General features: G+C 35.1%; 1 protein-coding gene across 5 annotated transcripts in view; it reads left to right on the top strand.

Moving 5' to 3' along the window:
• Positions 1-14842, top strand: part of LOC127877209 (arrestin domain-containing protein 3-like) — an 80056-nt gene extending 65214 nt beyond the window's left edge. For all 5 annotated transcript variants that reach the window (XM_052422888.1, XM_052422886.1, XM_052422885.1 and 2 more), the window contains 4 exons: positions 7535-7717; positions 8731-8913; positions 9424-9664; positions 10285-14842. In XM_052422888.1, coding sequence (XP_052278848.1) covers positions 7535-7717; positions 8731-8913; positions 9424-9664; positions 10285-10409 — 732 coding nt within the window. In that variant the 3' untranslated portion in view covers positions 10410-14842. The remainder of the gene's footprint in view (positions 1-7534; positions 7718-8730; positions 8914-9423; positions 9665-10284) is intronic.
• The last annotated feature ends 1141 nt before the right edge of the window (positions 14843-15983 follow it).

Genomic DNA, 15983 nt, shown 5'->3' with positions numbered 1-15983 from the left:
AAACATGGCCACCAGGGGGCGGGGCATTTTTACTTATATGGCTATATATGGCTATAGTAAAATCTTGTTAACACTCTAGAGGCCACATTTATTGTCCAATCTTCATGAAATTTGGTCAGAAGATTGGTCTCAATGATATCTTGGATGTGTTTGAAAATAATTATGTTTGCTTGAAAAACATGGCTTCCAAGGGGCGGGGCATTTTTCCTTATATGGCTAAAGTAAAATCTTGTTGATTTGTCCCAATAATATCTTGTTTTCTCAGGTGAGCGACTTTGGGCCTTTCAGGCCCTCTTGTTGAAATAACGATTTGGTTCCCAGCTGATTTTAATAAAAAAAAAGGTTGACTAACAATACCCACTGAATTTGCTCATGAGTCGGACACATTTGTACGGTTGCATAAAGGTGACATTCACTTCTCTTTTTTAAATTGCTCTCCTCTTTTTTCTATCTCGTGGCCACGAGTTAGCTATGGCGTGGCCACGAGATAGAAAAAAGAGGAGTGCAAAACTAAATAAAAGGGGAATGCAATTAAAAAAAGAGCGGTGCAGTAAATAAAGGCGGAGTGCATTAAACAAAAGAGGAGAGAATTTTCGCTATTTGAGATCCCGAGTACGTCAGCCAATCAAATTTTGCGTAACATGTGTAAATATTCTGTACGCATATATATAGCTGGTCAAAATTTGATTGGCTGACTAACTTGGGATGCACTCTGCCTTTATTTACTGCACCGCTCTTTTTTTAATTGTACGCCGCTTTTATTTAGTTTTACACTCCTCTTTTTTCTATCTCGTGGCCACGACATAGGTAACTCGTGGCCACGAGATAGAAAAAAGAGGAGAGCAATTTAAAAAAAAGAAACGCACCGCTCTTTTTTTAATTGTACGCCGGTTTTATTTAGTTTTGCACTCCTCTTTTTTCTATCTCATGGCCATGACATAGCTAACTTGTGGCCACGACATAGAAAAAAGAGGAGAGCAATTTAAAAAAAGAGAAGTGAATGTCACCTCCGGTGTACGGAAGAAACCCCCTCCGGAAGAAACCCCCTTCGCTAAAAACGGCAGGGCGGAAGAAACCCCCTTTCATAGTTTGCATACGCGGAAGAAACCCCCTCGCTAGTTTTGCATAGGCGGAAGAAACCCCCTCGCTAGTTTTGCATAGGCGGAAGAAACCCCCTTTCATAGCGGAACAAACCCCCTTCCAGACGATTTAGTTACATTCAAACGCACGGTAATTGTTTACAGAAATTCACTTTCATTTTCAGAAACTTCCCGGGAAGCATGATTCAATTTTTTTTTAAAGAAGAATGCTTCGGTTATTGAAGGAAAATATGTACGATATATCTTCGTCACTATCGGCTCTGGGCGCTAATTTTTTGTTTTTGTAATTTTTATCAATCTAGTACAAGTTAACGCATATAAAATGGTATAATCTCACTGAAACGAGTGCAAGACAAATTCACACGAGCATCTCATCATTAACAACTTGTGAACATACGGCCGGTCACGGATTCTAGATTACACGGATACGAAACGGGACCGTACGCCAAATATCTTGTTGTGTCTAAGTCACGTGACCGTGTCGTAACTATCGATCTTTTATCGAAGCGCCGAGGTTATAAATTTGATGTACCCACTCACGTCTTTTGTTAAATTATAGTTTCATTTCTAGGCCGATTTTGACAAATTATATATCATTAGAAAGCTTACGTAACGTAGTTTTCAGATATATCAATATATATTAAGTTTTTCTTCTGATTTCGGCAGCCCGGCGAGTTATAACTTTAACTTTTGCAAATAACATACCGTTTTGGAGTTTTAGAATCTAGATTTACGGTTGACATGTTCGTACTTTATACCGATTTGTAGCGTTTATATTTGGAGTTCAGTTTTAAAAATAACATCTTGCTTAGGAGAATATAATTCTGTATACGATAGAAAAAAAAATGTTTAAAAACGAAAGTAATTAAGGAATGAAGGCGGGAAAATGTAGCGCGCGTTCCAAACGCACTGAACTGATGCTACGGTCTTGGCGATTATGCTTTTGTTTAGATACCGGCCATTGAATTTCCTTTGCCATGATTATTATATTTTTTATGAAATATATTGAAATATTTTGTTCTAGAGACATATCCATAAAGTTAAGTATTAATGAAGCTTAATAAATGTACGATTTCAGCTCTTGATTACAACACAGAAAGGGTGTTAATTTTATGATGAAACAGCGTATACAAATGTATAGCGGACCCTCTTGATATTTTTCGGCTTTGCATACTTCAAATATAATGGGTGTCAAAACATTCATCGTTTGTTGTTTATTATCAAAAAAGTAATTATGTAAAATTATATGAAAGGTTATTTACCATAAATTATCAATTAATTAAAATTATTTAAAGATTCTTGAAAATCACGGTCAACTGTCTATGTATGTATATTGAAATATCTTTATAAGTTAACAGAGTTATAAATATATAGAATTCTAAATTAAAACTCTGTATTATTTGTATTTTCGGAAAGATTATTTAACCCCGTTGTGGTCAAATGAGAATGCTGTTTTTAATTATGTTGTTCCGTACACTACCATACACTCTTTATAGGACTACGAAATGACGGAGTTTTTTTACCGGTACCCGCTAAATACGTTAAATGTTAAGTATTAGATTGTTTAAATGTTTAAAATGTACATGTATAGGTATTAAGCACTTATAATTATTGTGATTTAGCTGGCTGACATCTATACAGTATTTAGTTTATGGCAATCTGTATGGGCAGATGACTATAAATGTTTTCAATACGCTACATATCTTATAAACGCAAAATTGAGTATTTGGCGTTACATTACTCCAAGAAATGACCACTAATACCACGAGAAGACATGGAAAGTGTAATCTGACCAGACATTCCCACCTGTGGTGAACACCGCGATAAAAATGCTCAAACCATGGACTCTATATTACACGGATAAGAAACATGGCAACATTCTCAGAATCATCACTGCTATATGTGTAATCACCTAACAATTCGTCTAAAAATAATTTATATATTTGAGTTGAAGACGATGTACTGTTGTTAAAGTCTGAATAAACTATATGTCTGCCTGACTAAATCCAAGCCGTCATCGTCCCGGTGAAAAATAATCTGATTTTCAATAGTTGGACATGATGCCCTGATGTCAAAATACGAAATGACCCGCGTAACACGGACCGTGATTTTCAAGAATCTTTAATAAATTGATAATTTAAGGTAAATAACATTTCAAATAATTATACATAATTACCTTGTTGATAATAAACAGCAAACGATGAATGTTTTTGACACCCATTTTATTTCAAGTATGCATGCAAAGCCGAGTAATATCGAGAGGGTCCGCTATATACGCTGTTTCATCATAAATTTTACACCCTTTCTGTGTTATAAATAAGAGCTGAAATCGTTAATTTATTAAGATTCATTTATAATAAGCTTTATTGATATGTTTCGTGAACAAAATACTACAATATATTCCATAAAAAATATAATAAGATGGCAAACGAAATTCAATGGCCGGTTTCTAAACAAAAGCATAATCGCCAAGACCGTAGCATCAGTTCAGTGCGTTTGGAACGCGCGCTACATTTTCCCGCCTTCATTCCTTAATTACTTTCGTTTTGAAACAAATTTTTTTTCTATCGTATACAGAATTCTATTCTCCTAGGCAAGATGTAATTTTTAAAACTGAACTCCAAATATAAACGCTACAAATTGGTATTAAGTACGAACATGTCAACCGTAAATCTAGATTCTAAAACTCCAAAACGGTATGATATTTGCAAAAGTTAAAGTTATAACTCGCCGGGCTGTCGAAATCAGAAGAAAAACTTAATATATATTGATATATCTGTCTACTACGTAACGTAAGCTTTCTAATGATATATAATTTGTCAAAATCGGCCGAGAAATGAAACTATAATTTAACAAAAGACGTGAGTGGGTACATCAAAATGTATAACCTCGGCGCTTCGCTGTACGCTAATCGTAAAAGATCGATAGCCACAACACGTTAAAACGCGCGGTGGTAAAACATAAAATGTGTATTTCTTGTGTTTAACTCGCTATAAATCCATTAATAACAACGGGAATATACTAAAAGTTATATTTTTTTGAAAGAGGAATTAATAAGCAACAAGATAACGTATAAACCAATAAAATCGGATGAATAGTTTTTGCATAAGATTGAATTTACTACAGTAAGGGTCAAATACTCGATTCAACTCCTGTCAATATACACTCCGTGGGCCGGTACACCTCTTTACTCAGCACATAACAGTTTGGAAATAGATTTTCGCACCTTCATTTAATTATATAAAAGGTCCTTTAATGTACCGACTATTGTAGATAATGACGAGAAGTTGTGTCATGATCGGCGCCTTTGCGGCTCGTGTGAAGTTATGTACAGTTTTGTTTAATTACATTTGCATTCGGCTATAATTGTGTGATTTTAGGGAATGATTTGATCTTTGTAAATAAATGTAAATATATGCCTGTTTATCGTTAAAAAATGCGTGTCTTTTTTCAACAACAAATTGTTTATTGCTTTTTAATATATGCTTGTTTGAAATCTTTGTTACAACTTCATTAACAACTTGTGAACAAACGGCCGGTACATTTCTTTACTGTAAATCCGAAACACACTCCCGTAAGTTGGTGTTAACGCGTTTTTAATACGAAACACACTTCCGAATGTAAATGTTACCGCAACGTTGAAATATTTTTGCAGTGTAAATTCTGTTTTGTGTTGACTCTTTTTCTCAATAAAAAGGGCGCGAAAATTATGCAGCATAGAAAGCGTGGGTGTATTGAGCGTTGTAACAAGCACACAACTAGTCAGGGGATTGATGCATGTTCGGAGGGAATATTTCATCAAGTCTATAAATAATCACTTATGCCGAAATTTATTTGATACAATAGAAAAAATGGCAAGGTTTGTGTTAAAGAAATTATTGAGAGCTTTTATCGTTAATATTTACCAGAAAGTGCTTTTAAAATGTTATAAACGGGATTATCGGGAAATGAATATAAACTTGAAAAGTAGCAAGCATGCAGTAATAGAGTCGGGTTGAAACGGATGTATTGGGGAATCGTTCGAGTCGGGATTTTACTACCTCTGCGGGAAAGACTTAACACCTAGGAAGGGGGTTTATTCCGCCTCTCTGAAAACACGAAGGGGGTTTATTCCGCCTATGCAAAACTAGCGAGGAGGTTTCTTCCGCGTATGCAAAATGTGAAAGGGGGTTTCTTCCGCTATGCCGTTTTTAGGGAAGGGGGTTTCTTCCGAAGGGGGTTTATTCCGGTAATCGTCACCTCCATGCCACCGTACATTTGCCTTAACGGGTACACAAATTTGTCTCTAGCACCTACTGGATTGTACTGTACCTTTATTTTTAAACAAGCAAATGTTCACAGTAACGTTCATGTGTTTAATTTATAAGTTTATTAATTTGTCAACATGTTGAAGAAAATGAGTTTAAAAAAGAGGAAAAATGAAATGGTCACTTCTATAGTCTTCTCGAACTTTACAACAAAGGAACCATTTGTAGCAATGTGAATGGCACAGAAAAGTATGGAAATACAACAATAAAACATAATGTGAATCTTGTTGTTTGTGAGCTAAGGCATTCTTTATAGATTGAGTCATGTTAATTACAATGAAAATGGGTTAATTTTCATCCGTATGCCTACACTAGTAGGTACACTCATGTTCGCCATAAGAGCGACTTGCGTTCGTCTCAAGGGATAATTGAATGGTAACACATACCGGTATTTAACTTTCTAACCTATAAAATTAATCAATCCACTGAAAACAGCCTTTCATTATTATAGAAAAAGGTAATATTGTCTACCGTATATCAAGTCATTGGTAAATGCTGTGAACTGCATTTTAGAGGCAAAATGCAGAGGATGCAAAGATTATCAATATTTCAAAATTCAAGATTTACCCTCCATAGAAGTGTTTAATACTGTTACATACCCGAATTCAGGGCCAAATTTTATCAATTTTGAGTACCAAGGGTAAAGTGTTTTGTTATAAAGTCTCAAATCACGTCAAACACAATTGATGTTTTCTAACTACACAAATATAAATGTCGGACTCAAGGGCAAATTGACACAAGGGTAAGTTAGCCTTTTTAATTTGTTGATTTTTAGATTTCTTGATCAAATAATAATAATTGTTTCTTTTAAACCAATGTTATGGTGGTGCACACTATTGCAAATGCACGGCGTAATGTCATTTGAAGTGTGCTGTGTTAATATCAACATTTGGGGCAATTAACCATTCTATTCTCCCCCCTATTTCTAAGAATAGAGACATCTCTATTCAATGATATGAACAACTAAAATGTGACTGTCAAATATTTTAACCATATAGCATTATGATACCTGTAAGTTTGCAACATGATACATGCAGTTGTTTTGTCCATATATCAATTGACAATCTTGTTGTTCAATGAAAACAACAACAATAGGTACTTTCAATTCTGAGTGGTGCATAGAAAACTGTACATCTCATAACAATTACCAGTTATCTGATTATGTTTAACTAAAGAAAATATAGAATGTATTGGCATACTAGTAAATAAACACTGGCATACTAGTAAATAAACACTATCATTTTAGTGCATTTGATACATTGGTTATATACATCAAAGACCTATACACAAACAAATTTATGTATAGATCTTTGTTTTCAATAGTGGTAATAAAACATATGTATGTCATGAAAATTGGAATCATGTTGCAAAAAGAAGTTATTGAATCAAATCTTTCTTGATTTTTTAACTTGATTAACTTGTGTATAATGTTATATTAGAGTGTGTTTTGACTAAATGTTCCAAAACCTTAAGTCATTATGTGATAACAACTTTGGCATGTACAGGTAGCTAAGGCATTGCTCTTTTAATAATCAATATAATAATAAACAATTTGTTGTTTCTCTTATTGGTTTATTCCTAGTGACAGACTTTATAGTGTCTGTTTAGTGACTTTTTTGTTGATTTCTAGTGACAGGCTTTGAAGTGCCTGTTAATTGACATATTGGCTTCTTTCTAGTGACAGACTTGATACTTCTGTTTAGTGACATATTGGCAAATTCCTAGTGACAAACTGTGTAGTGCCTGTTTAGTCAAATATTGGCAAATTCTTAGTAACATACTTTGTAGGGCCAGTTTAGTGACATATTTGCAGAGTCCTAGTGACAGACTATGTAATGCCTGTTTAGTGACGTATTGGCTGATTCCTAGTAAAATACTTTATAATGCCTGTTTAGCCATAAAGTGATGTTTGCTAATAATAGATTTAAAATGGCCTGTTTGGTAACATATTTGCTGATTACAAGTGACATTCTTGGTAGAGCTTCTTTTAGCAACTTGCATGGTGTTTCATAGCCACAGCCTTTATAGTGCCTGTTTAGCAACTAAGCATTGGTTCTTTTTGACAGCCATAATATTGCTTGTTTAACATTGATGTTTTTCTAGTGACAGCCTCAGTAATACTTGCAGTCACCCGCTGAAGGAGGCAATGAGAAGAACCTGTGCTGCTTGTGTTGCAAGTCTGGCCCCATATCAGCCACATTCAGGATTGACAGACAAGGATATGTCCCTGGTGAGACCATACAGCTTAGTGCAGAAATAAGCAACCACTCTTCACGCAAAATGAAGGCTTCTAGGGTCAGACTGATAATGGTATGTAGACTGGAGACAATTAAAAAAAATATCAACTTTTTGCAATTATGTTTTTTCTCAACCATGATTAGATTATGCATTGTTCCCATTAATAATTAAAACGTCAATACATTTATTCCAAAGCTAAAAAAATGAAACTAATAAAATGGCATCATTATTAAATAAGGAGTTTTTTTATATTGTATGTAGTTTCTAATTATATTGCAATTAAACAATTTAATAGAGAAGGCATGTTAAGAGTAATAGTGTTATAAAGATTTAATATTTACATAATATCCCTTATTCTCAAAGTATCGGTCCTCCTCATAGTATGATGACTTTAATGAAAAATCCTCAAGAAGTGCTGGAAAGTAAATGTTTTTTCAATTTTTAAAAGTTGTAATTTATTTGATGGTTATCCATGACTTTTACGACTATCGTTCTCATTGTTTCAGGTGTTTTTTGGAAAGTAGGTCATGTTTATTCCAGGGTGATGCTATGATTTTAAAATAACGTAACACACAATTGTGGTAAATGTAGTTTGTTTATGGATTTTTAATTGCTTTATCAAATGTTTTATATTCCGCTATTTTTTTTATAAAATGTAAACATATTTTAAGAACAACATGAGCAAGATGTTCGTTTTTTCATGAGGATGCTATTTTAAGAACAAGCACATGCGCATAGTAACACATTTTAGCAACAAATCCGAAGAGCTGATAATTTGATTACCATTGTGCATGATACTACAGGGAGCTCAATCTAGCCAGTATTTAATCAAAACAATGCAAATTTAAATGTAGTTTTCGTTGTTATTTCCAAGAATACACAAGAACTATAGATTGACATATAACACATGCGTGTTTTTGTATTTATTGACTTCTAAAATCGGTATGTATTCAATAAGAGGGCTGATACTACGCCGATAGACATGCTAAATAAACTTCAGGCAGTCTGTAATTCCGCAATATTAAATAAAGTGGAAACATATTTCACATCAGTCTACTTAATATACAATTTCCTTTTTATTTCAGTATATAATGTACCATGCTATACAGAAGACCCGTTCAGATCAACAAGATGTTGCAGTAACTTCCCACCAAGCTATTCTCCCTGGGGGCAGTGATGTTTGGAACAGAGAACCCTTACGTGTACCCCCCATACCACCGTCAAACCTGATTGGCTGCAGTATCATTGATATTAATTATGTTTTACAGGTGCATTTATGTTTGTAGTAACAATATTGTTATACATACATATAAATAAGTTGTTGACATGGTTGGATATTGTTTGCTTGTTAATATGTTTTTAATAGAAGTGCTGTAAAACCTGATAGATCAAGTTTATATGAAAAAAACTGCTGATTTCAATTAAATATTGTATTTGTTCCTTTAGCTCATAGTACCTTCTATAAAGCTGTATGTATACTATGTTTTACAATGTTGTGGAATAACTGGTCTTATTGCGTGTTTGTAAAATGTCCCAGATTAGACAGTGCAGTCTGCACAGCCTCATCAGACACGACACTTTCCGATTTAACAGGGTTTTGGCTACTGAGGAGACGTGCTTTAAATAAAAAAATCCATAAAAGCCATGAACTGCACAGGCTAATCTGGGATGACACCATATGCACATGCAATAGGCCCTGTATTCGCAGAACAAGCCTCATATGTTAATTACAGACCTTGCCTGGAGGTGTGTAAGACTTTCCTTTGCTTGTCTTTCAGCTTGAAGTGGAACCTGCCGGCCCCGCCTTTGACCTTGAAGTGCCCCTGGAGTTGATCATTGGTACAATCCCCTTACGTCAGGTGGTGCAACAACAATACGGTGCAAACCTGGTCCCCTTCAGTGCTGTTCAGCCATCAAACTGGGGCCCCTTCAGCACTTTTCAGCCATCAAACCTGGGCCCATTCAGTGCTGTTCAGCAATCAGCCCCTGCTGTCTCCCAACCTCCACAATGTGTCATGGGTAAGAGGCTTCGTTGTTTTTGTTATTCTCTAAGCTTTTATAAAAGTGTTTGTTTACAATGCTTTATATTACAATCATACCAACATTTTAAGGTTCATGAAACTTGTTTACAAATTATTGATTTTTGAAAATGAATATATTATCAAAACTATAAAATTTGGCAATATAGCTGAAATAATAATTAAGTATATCACAAAAAAGTTTAATTTAAAAACGGAAACAAAGTCTAATGCGCTATCACTCATACATTCAGGTTTACAACTTAACAGCATATTCTTACATCGTGAAATGTTACACAGGTAAGCTATCTAGGGCCGTTGTAGCCCTTATGTTCTTTTTTCTCAGACATCATTCCTATTTTAGAAATGGCTTTGATTCTTTGATAGCATTAAAAAGGCCAATGGTGTGAAAAGGAACACAAATGCCCCGCGTTCTGTGAAAACTGGGTTTCATGCAAGGGAGTAAAGTGTCGTCCAAGAATAGCCTGTGCAGTTCACACAGTCTCAAAATGGACAACTTTTTCTACCCGGACAGGATTTTCAAAAAATTTATAAAAGAGGAACTCTACGCACATGCATAAGTTTTGTTAAATCCTTGATATACAGATGACTGTATTTCAGCCCCTCCAAGCTATGCAGAGTGTGTGTTTGGCAAGTCCTCAGTGCTGGAGGAGGATGAGAATGAGCACACAGGGGGGGACAAGAACTTCGCACCCAGCTACGCCTACTACGACTGGTCAAAGTAGCACATTGGAAACAATTTGAGCCTAGATCTGGGAAAACGGGGCTTAATTATTCACTTGCATAAAGTGTCATTCCAGATTAGACTATGCAAACAGTATTGGCTTACCAAGGACAACACTTAACATTAAAACTAGTATTTCGCTAAGAACGGACTTCCTTTAAATGAAAAATGCCATACAAGCGGAAAGTGTCATCCCTTTAGAGCGGGACAACACTTTATGCACACGCATTAAGCCCTGTTTTCCCAGAATAAGGCTGAATATTTTACTAAAAAAGTTGTTTTTTCCTATTCTAATTTTTATTAGCTGGAAGTTGTAAAAGGTAACAATTATACATAATTTGGAGAACTGTTTTCTTAACCTATCATGACTTATATGTTACATTTTTGGATATCATTTACACGCATTAATATTTGTATCACTACAGCCATTGTTTCTTGTGCCTTTTTTCTGCAAATGTTATAAATTTTACAAATGGGCCTTCTGTTTTTTCAACATTTTTAGCTCGGCTGTTTTCGAAGAAAACCTGAAGTATTGTCATAGCCAGCTCGTCCGCCGTCCGCGTCGTGATAAAACCTTAATATTGGCTCTAAAATTAAGTGCTTCCACCTACAGCTTTGAAACTTCATATGTAAGCTGCATCCTGATGAGTTATACACGCCACACCTATTTTTTGGTCACTAGGTCAAAGGTCAAGGTCACTGTGACCTCTAAAAAAAAATTCTTCTGACAAGCTTTCATTTATTCAAAACGGTACCCGCTATGCGGGGCTCTTTTTTCCCAGTTTTCATAGATTTGGTTGATAACCCTTTGTAAATAAAAGAAGAAAACAATATTCAAATAAGAAGAAGGACTAAATGCAAGTTATGATAAGCCTACACATTATTTCTTGTTGTACAGGAAGTTGTGTGGTCTGTTTCATTGATTCAAAATTATTATTTTAATCAAATACTAGTATTTAAATGAAAATGTTATAGGTATTGAATTATTTAAATGTAATTCATGATAATGTGTTATAGTCCATTGTTTCTGTTGTTTTTTGTGATCTTCAAACATTTTTTACATGAATATTGCATTATGTTTTTTTTCTATTATAGATTTGTGCATATGTTGTTAATTTTAGAGACCCATGTTATTTTTCATACTGGTAAGTATTCCCCTCCACCCTTTCAATAAATGAGGTATTTGAGGGTATATTGCTTTAATGAAGGGTAAGTTGGTCAGTAGACCATTTTGTGTGTGCATGGTGCCTAGGGAACCCATTTGACAATCATTTGTACTGGTATACTGGTTATTGGAGATGAAAGGAGAATGACTAACAATTTTGAGGTCAACTTGTCAGAGTTCAATGTCATAAGGACTTGTTACATCAAAACATAACCCCACAAAACGCGTAGAGAACACTTTGTTCTTGTATTATTATGCACCCTTTTGAAGAAGAAGGGATATATTGTTTTGCACATGTTGGTCCGTCTGTCAGTCCGTCCACCAAATGGTTTCCGGATGATAACTCAAGAACGCTTAGGCCTAGGATAATGAAACTTCATAGGAACATTGACCATGACTGGCATGACCCCTATTGATTTTCAGGTCACTAGGTCACGGTCAAGGTCACGTTTGGGGGCATATGTCTCCGACTGCGGAACACTTGTATTAGTTAGTATCCTGGGTTTTTTCTTGAGGCAAAGAAGACCACTATCAACCAACAAATCTAACACAATTCTTAGGAAGCAATAAATCTACAGTGTGGAATCTATAAAAATAAAAAAAGGGTTCTATTCTACTGATATCTTTGCAAACACAGTGCTCAGTAAACCAAGTTACAGTAACTTACATGTTAACATATTGATTTGTATTTATTTGCAATTTTTATATAATTTACTCCTGAACGTTGTAATTGACCGTTGTTGCTTGTAAATAGGGCAGCTTTATCATTATGTTATATAAACTGCATATTGTAGAAAAAAAATGAATAAATAAAAAGATTAAATAATGAAAGGTCAATGCATGCAATATGTAAAAATGTCTGATCAAGGTTAACAACTTTACTGCAAGTCGAGATGAATATATTTTTTGCAAATGTGTATTATTTGTGTTTTAAAAATATAGGTATTTATGTATAAAACATACTTCTTATCCTTTTAATATATTTAATATTTTTAATAATTTTATATTCCTTATATAAAAAGAAATATACATATACCATTGGATGCTTTTTGAAACGCTGTTTTGATAATGATGTTTAATAAGGCTAATACACCTTTTCTGATTATAGTTGATATATAGCTGAGCTTTAGAGGGTGTCAGTTGTAGTTTAATATGAATTACTTGTTCTTAGCTCACCTGAGCACAACCTGCTCATGGTGACCTATTCATATACAGTGATGTCTTTCATCCGTGCATTTATCTAATGATATCACCTTCTATACCGTTGGTTAGAACTCTGGGATGTTCATTTTATGGTCTTGTAGTATAATTGTTAAAAACTGCAATGTTCACTGAAAAATTTCCTTAAAGTGCCCCCAAAATGTTTTAATATTTGGCGTGTAACAACGTTTTGTGGTATTTTACAATGTTTCTTCGAATTATGCCACTGGGGTAAAAACTGGCCTGGTCCTGGGGAGTACCAGTGTTACTTAGACTTACATTGGGACAAATCTTCAGTTATCTGTAACCAAATAAGCACAAGATTTTCATATTTGGTATGTAGTATTATCTACTGGTTCAGTACAAAGTTAGTTTAAGTAATGCCCCTGGGGTCAAATGTGGCCTTACCCCAGGGTTCACCAGTTTTATATTGACTTGTATAGAAATAAGCTGAAAAAAATGTTACGGTCTGAAATTGTAAAACCTGAGGGATTCATATTTTGTTTGTAAGATCGTGTAGACATCCTCTTAAATGTTTGTTCAAATCGTGTCCCTGGGGTCAAAGGTGACCACAACCCAGGGGTCATATTTTATGATCGTAAATATAATATAATAACAGCTGTGATATAAAGTGTGTAACTTATATAGTAGTCCTCTCATAAGTTTATACAAATTATGCCTCGGTCACCAACATTGGCCTTTGTGGTGGTGTGAGATGTTTTAAATTGACAAACATAGGAAAATACATGTATGATCAAATTATGCCCCTGTTATCAAAAGTATTCCCAAACTCAAGGTCTCGAGTGTTAGAACATTGGGCTACAATTGTTTTTCCAGGTAAGCGTTCAAGAGTCCTCATGGTCCTCTTTTTTACAAATGTTTGTTAATTATGTGTACAAATTAATGTGATTATGTGGCGAAGATACATATGTACACTATTCATATTATATGGCAGTTTGTTATATTCATATTATATGGCGGTTTGTTATTTTGCAAAGATGTTTATAATGGCCCATATACTAGCGACCTGGTTGTCTTTTTATGCTCCCCCAAAATTTTTGAGGGGAGGGTATAGTCGCCGCTTCGTCTGTCCCTGCGTGTGTCCGTCCGTGCACAATTTTTGTCCGGGCTATATCTCAGCAATTAATGACTGGAATTCAATGAAACTTTATGGGAAGCTTCACTACATGTACCAACAGGAGATGTGCATATTATCAGCCGGTTATGGTCGGATGATTTTTCACAGAGTTATGGCCCTTTGAAATTTTCTATAAACTGTACATATAGTGCAATTCTTGTCCCCCCAACGACTGACTGGAATTCAATGAAGCTTTATGGGAAGCTTAACTACCTTGAGGAGATGCGCATGTTATTTGTGGGTTCTGGTTAGATGATTTATTATGCTCCCCAAAATTTATTTTGGGGGGGGGAGCATATAGTCACCGCTTCGTCTGTCCGTGTGTCCGTCTGTGCACAATTTTTTTCCGGGCTATTTCTCAGCAACTAATGACCGGAATTCAATGAAACTTTATGGGAAGCTTCACTACCAAGAGGAGATATGCATTTTATCAGCGGGTTCTGGTCGAATGATTTTTCACAGAGTTATGGCCCTTTGACATTTTTGAAATTTTCCATTTACTGTACATATAGTGCAATTCTTGTCCTGGCTATTTCTCAGCAACTAATGACCGGAATTCAATGAAACTTTATGGGAAGCTTCACTACCAAGAGGAAATGTGCATTTTATCAGCGGGTTATAGTCGGATGATTTTTCACAGAGTTATGGCCCTTTGAAATTTTCTATAAAAAATTCTTGTCCCCCCAACTACTGTGCCCTCAAGACGTTTCCTTTTATCTGAATATACATTGCAATATTGTGACAAAAAACACCTTTGGGGAGCATCACCCGTCTCCGACGGTTTCTTGTTTATTCATTGTTAGTGTCAAATCTTGTTTATACTACAGTTGTAATATGTGTTAAATATTTAATTGTGTATGTATGCATGTAAAGTAGTTAAATCATATGTAAGGACTATTTGAAATACAATAAAAAAATTCTGTACTTATAATTTGACTTCATTACTATAGTTCAGAATGGTTGCTCTTATTAAAATTCTTTTCCCACGAAGGTAATCATTTATCAAGGTCACAATTAGTCCTTTTCACCTGCCATCAGTCTATCTCTCTGTGTTTTGCTGAGCGAATCCCTGGATGAACGAAAAGGATTCAAATAAAACTTCATGCAATAATAGATGGACTTTATCAGTAGGGCTGTGTACTAGAACAGTAACTTTTCAGGTTTAACTGAGTTATTGCTCTATGATATGTTTGTATGTGCTAAGCATAAAATTATAATTTGTAAAGGGATTAACATACAACTTCATGTATTGAGAGAAAATCGAGAGTAAAAGCAGAATGCAAGAACCAGAACTCTTTGAAACTCTGTCCTATAGTCTCGTTAGAGTTGTTACCCTTTGCTTTTGTGTGCTGAACATAACTAAACATGGCTGAACATAACTAAACATGGTTATTCTCTGGTGCAAGCATAACTTAAAATTTAGTGGATGGATTCAAGGGAAACTGCATATATTGTTAACTAGTTTTGAGAGGAAGTACATTTTTCGTCGGATGGTGAAAAGTGTGCCTCAAATCCGGGACTCGAACCCGTGACCTCCCGCTATCACAGCTAGAGCCCTACCGAGTGAGCAAACCGGACCGCCTACACATCTAATCAACAATCCCGCTAAAGTTCGGTACCGTGACACGCTCGACAATTTTTACCTCTACTCTAGTAAGAGCTTTGTGCAAACGGGATCAACATAAATTGATGAATGATGAAGTTATTACTGGTATGATAGGCAGATGATCTGTCCTGCACTCAGAGCTGAAGATAAAATGCGTATCTGCGTATTTACGCATTGAAAAATTACAAAAACGCTTTAAAAATCGGCCCAGTACGTAACATTACGCAATACAAATCTTGGTACGTATATGTGATCGATTGAAGTGCGTAACCGGTTTAACCAATAATCTAGTTGAGTGTTTAGTGTAAGTTGACCTTTGAATCAAAAGTAAAATAAGTCAATCAAAAGAACATTGTAATCAAAATGGCGGACGATCGTGTTCTAAGTTCGAAAAAGGGACGTTTCAAGCAACAGCGGCTCCTACAAGAAGTAAATGTATATAACAATATGCCTATATGTATGAATC

This window comes from Dreissena polymorpha, chromosome 4 (genome assembly GCF_020536995.1).
Source record: "Dreissena polymorpha isolate Duluth1 chromosome 4, UMN_Dpol_1.0, whole genome shotgun sequence".
In the NCBI taxonomy this organism is placed as follows: Eukaryota; Metazoa; Mollusca; class Bivalvia; order Myida; family Dreissenidae; genus Dreissena; species Dreissena polymorpha.
This window is presented reverse-complemented; position numbering and strand designations above follow the sequence as displayed.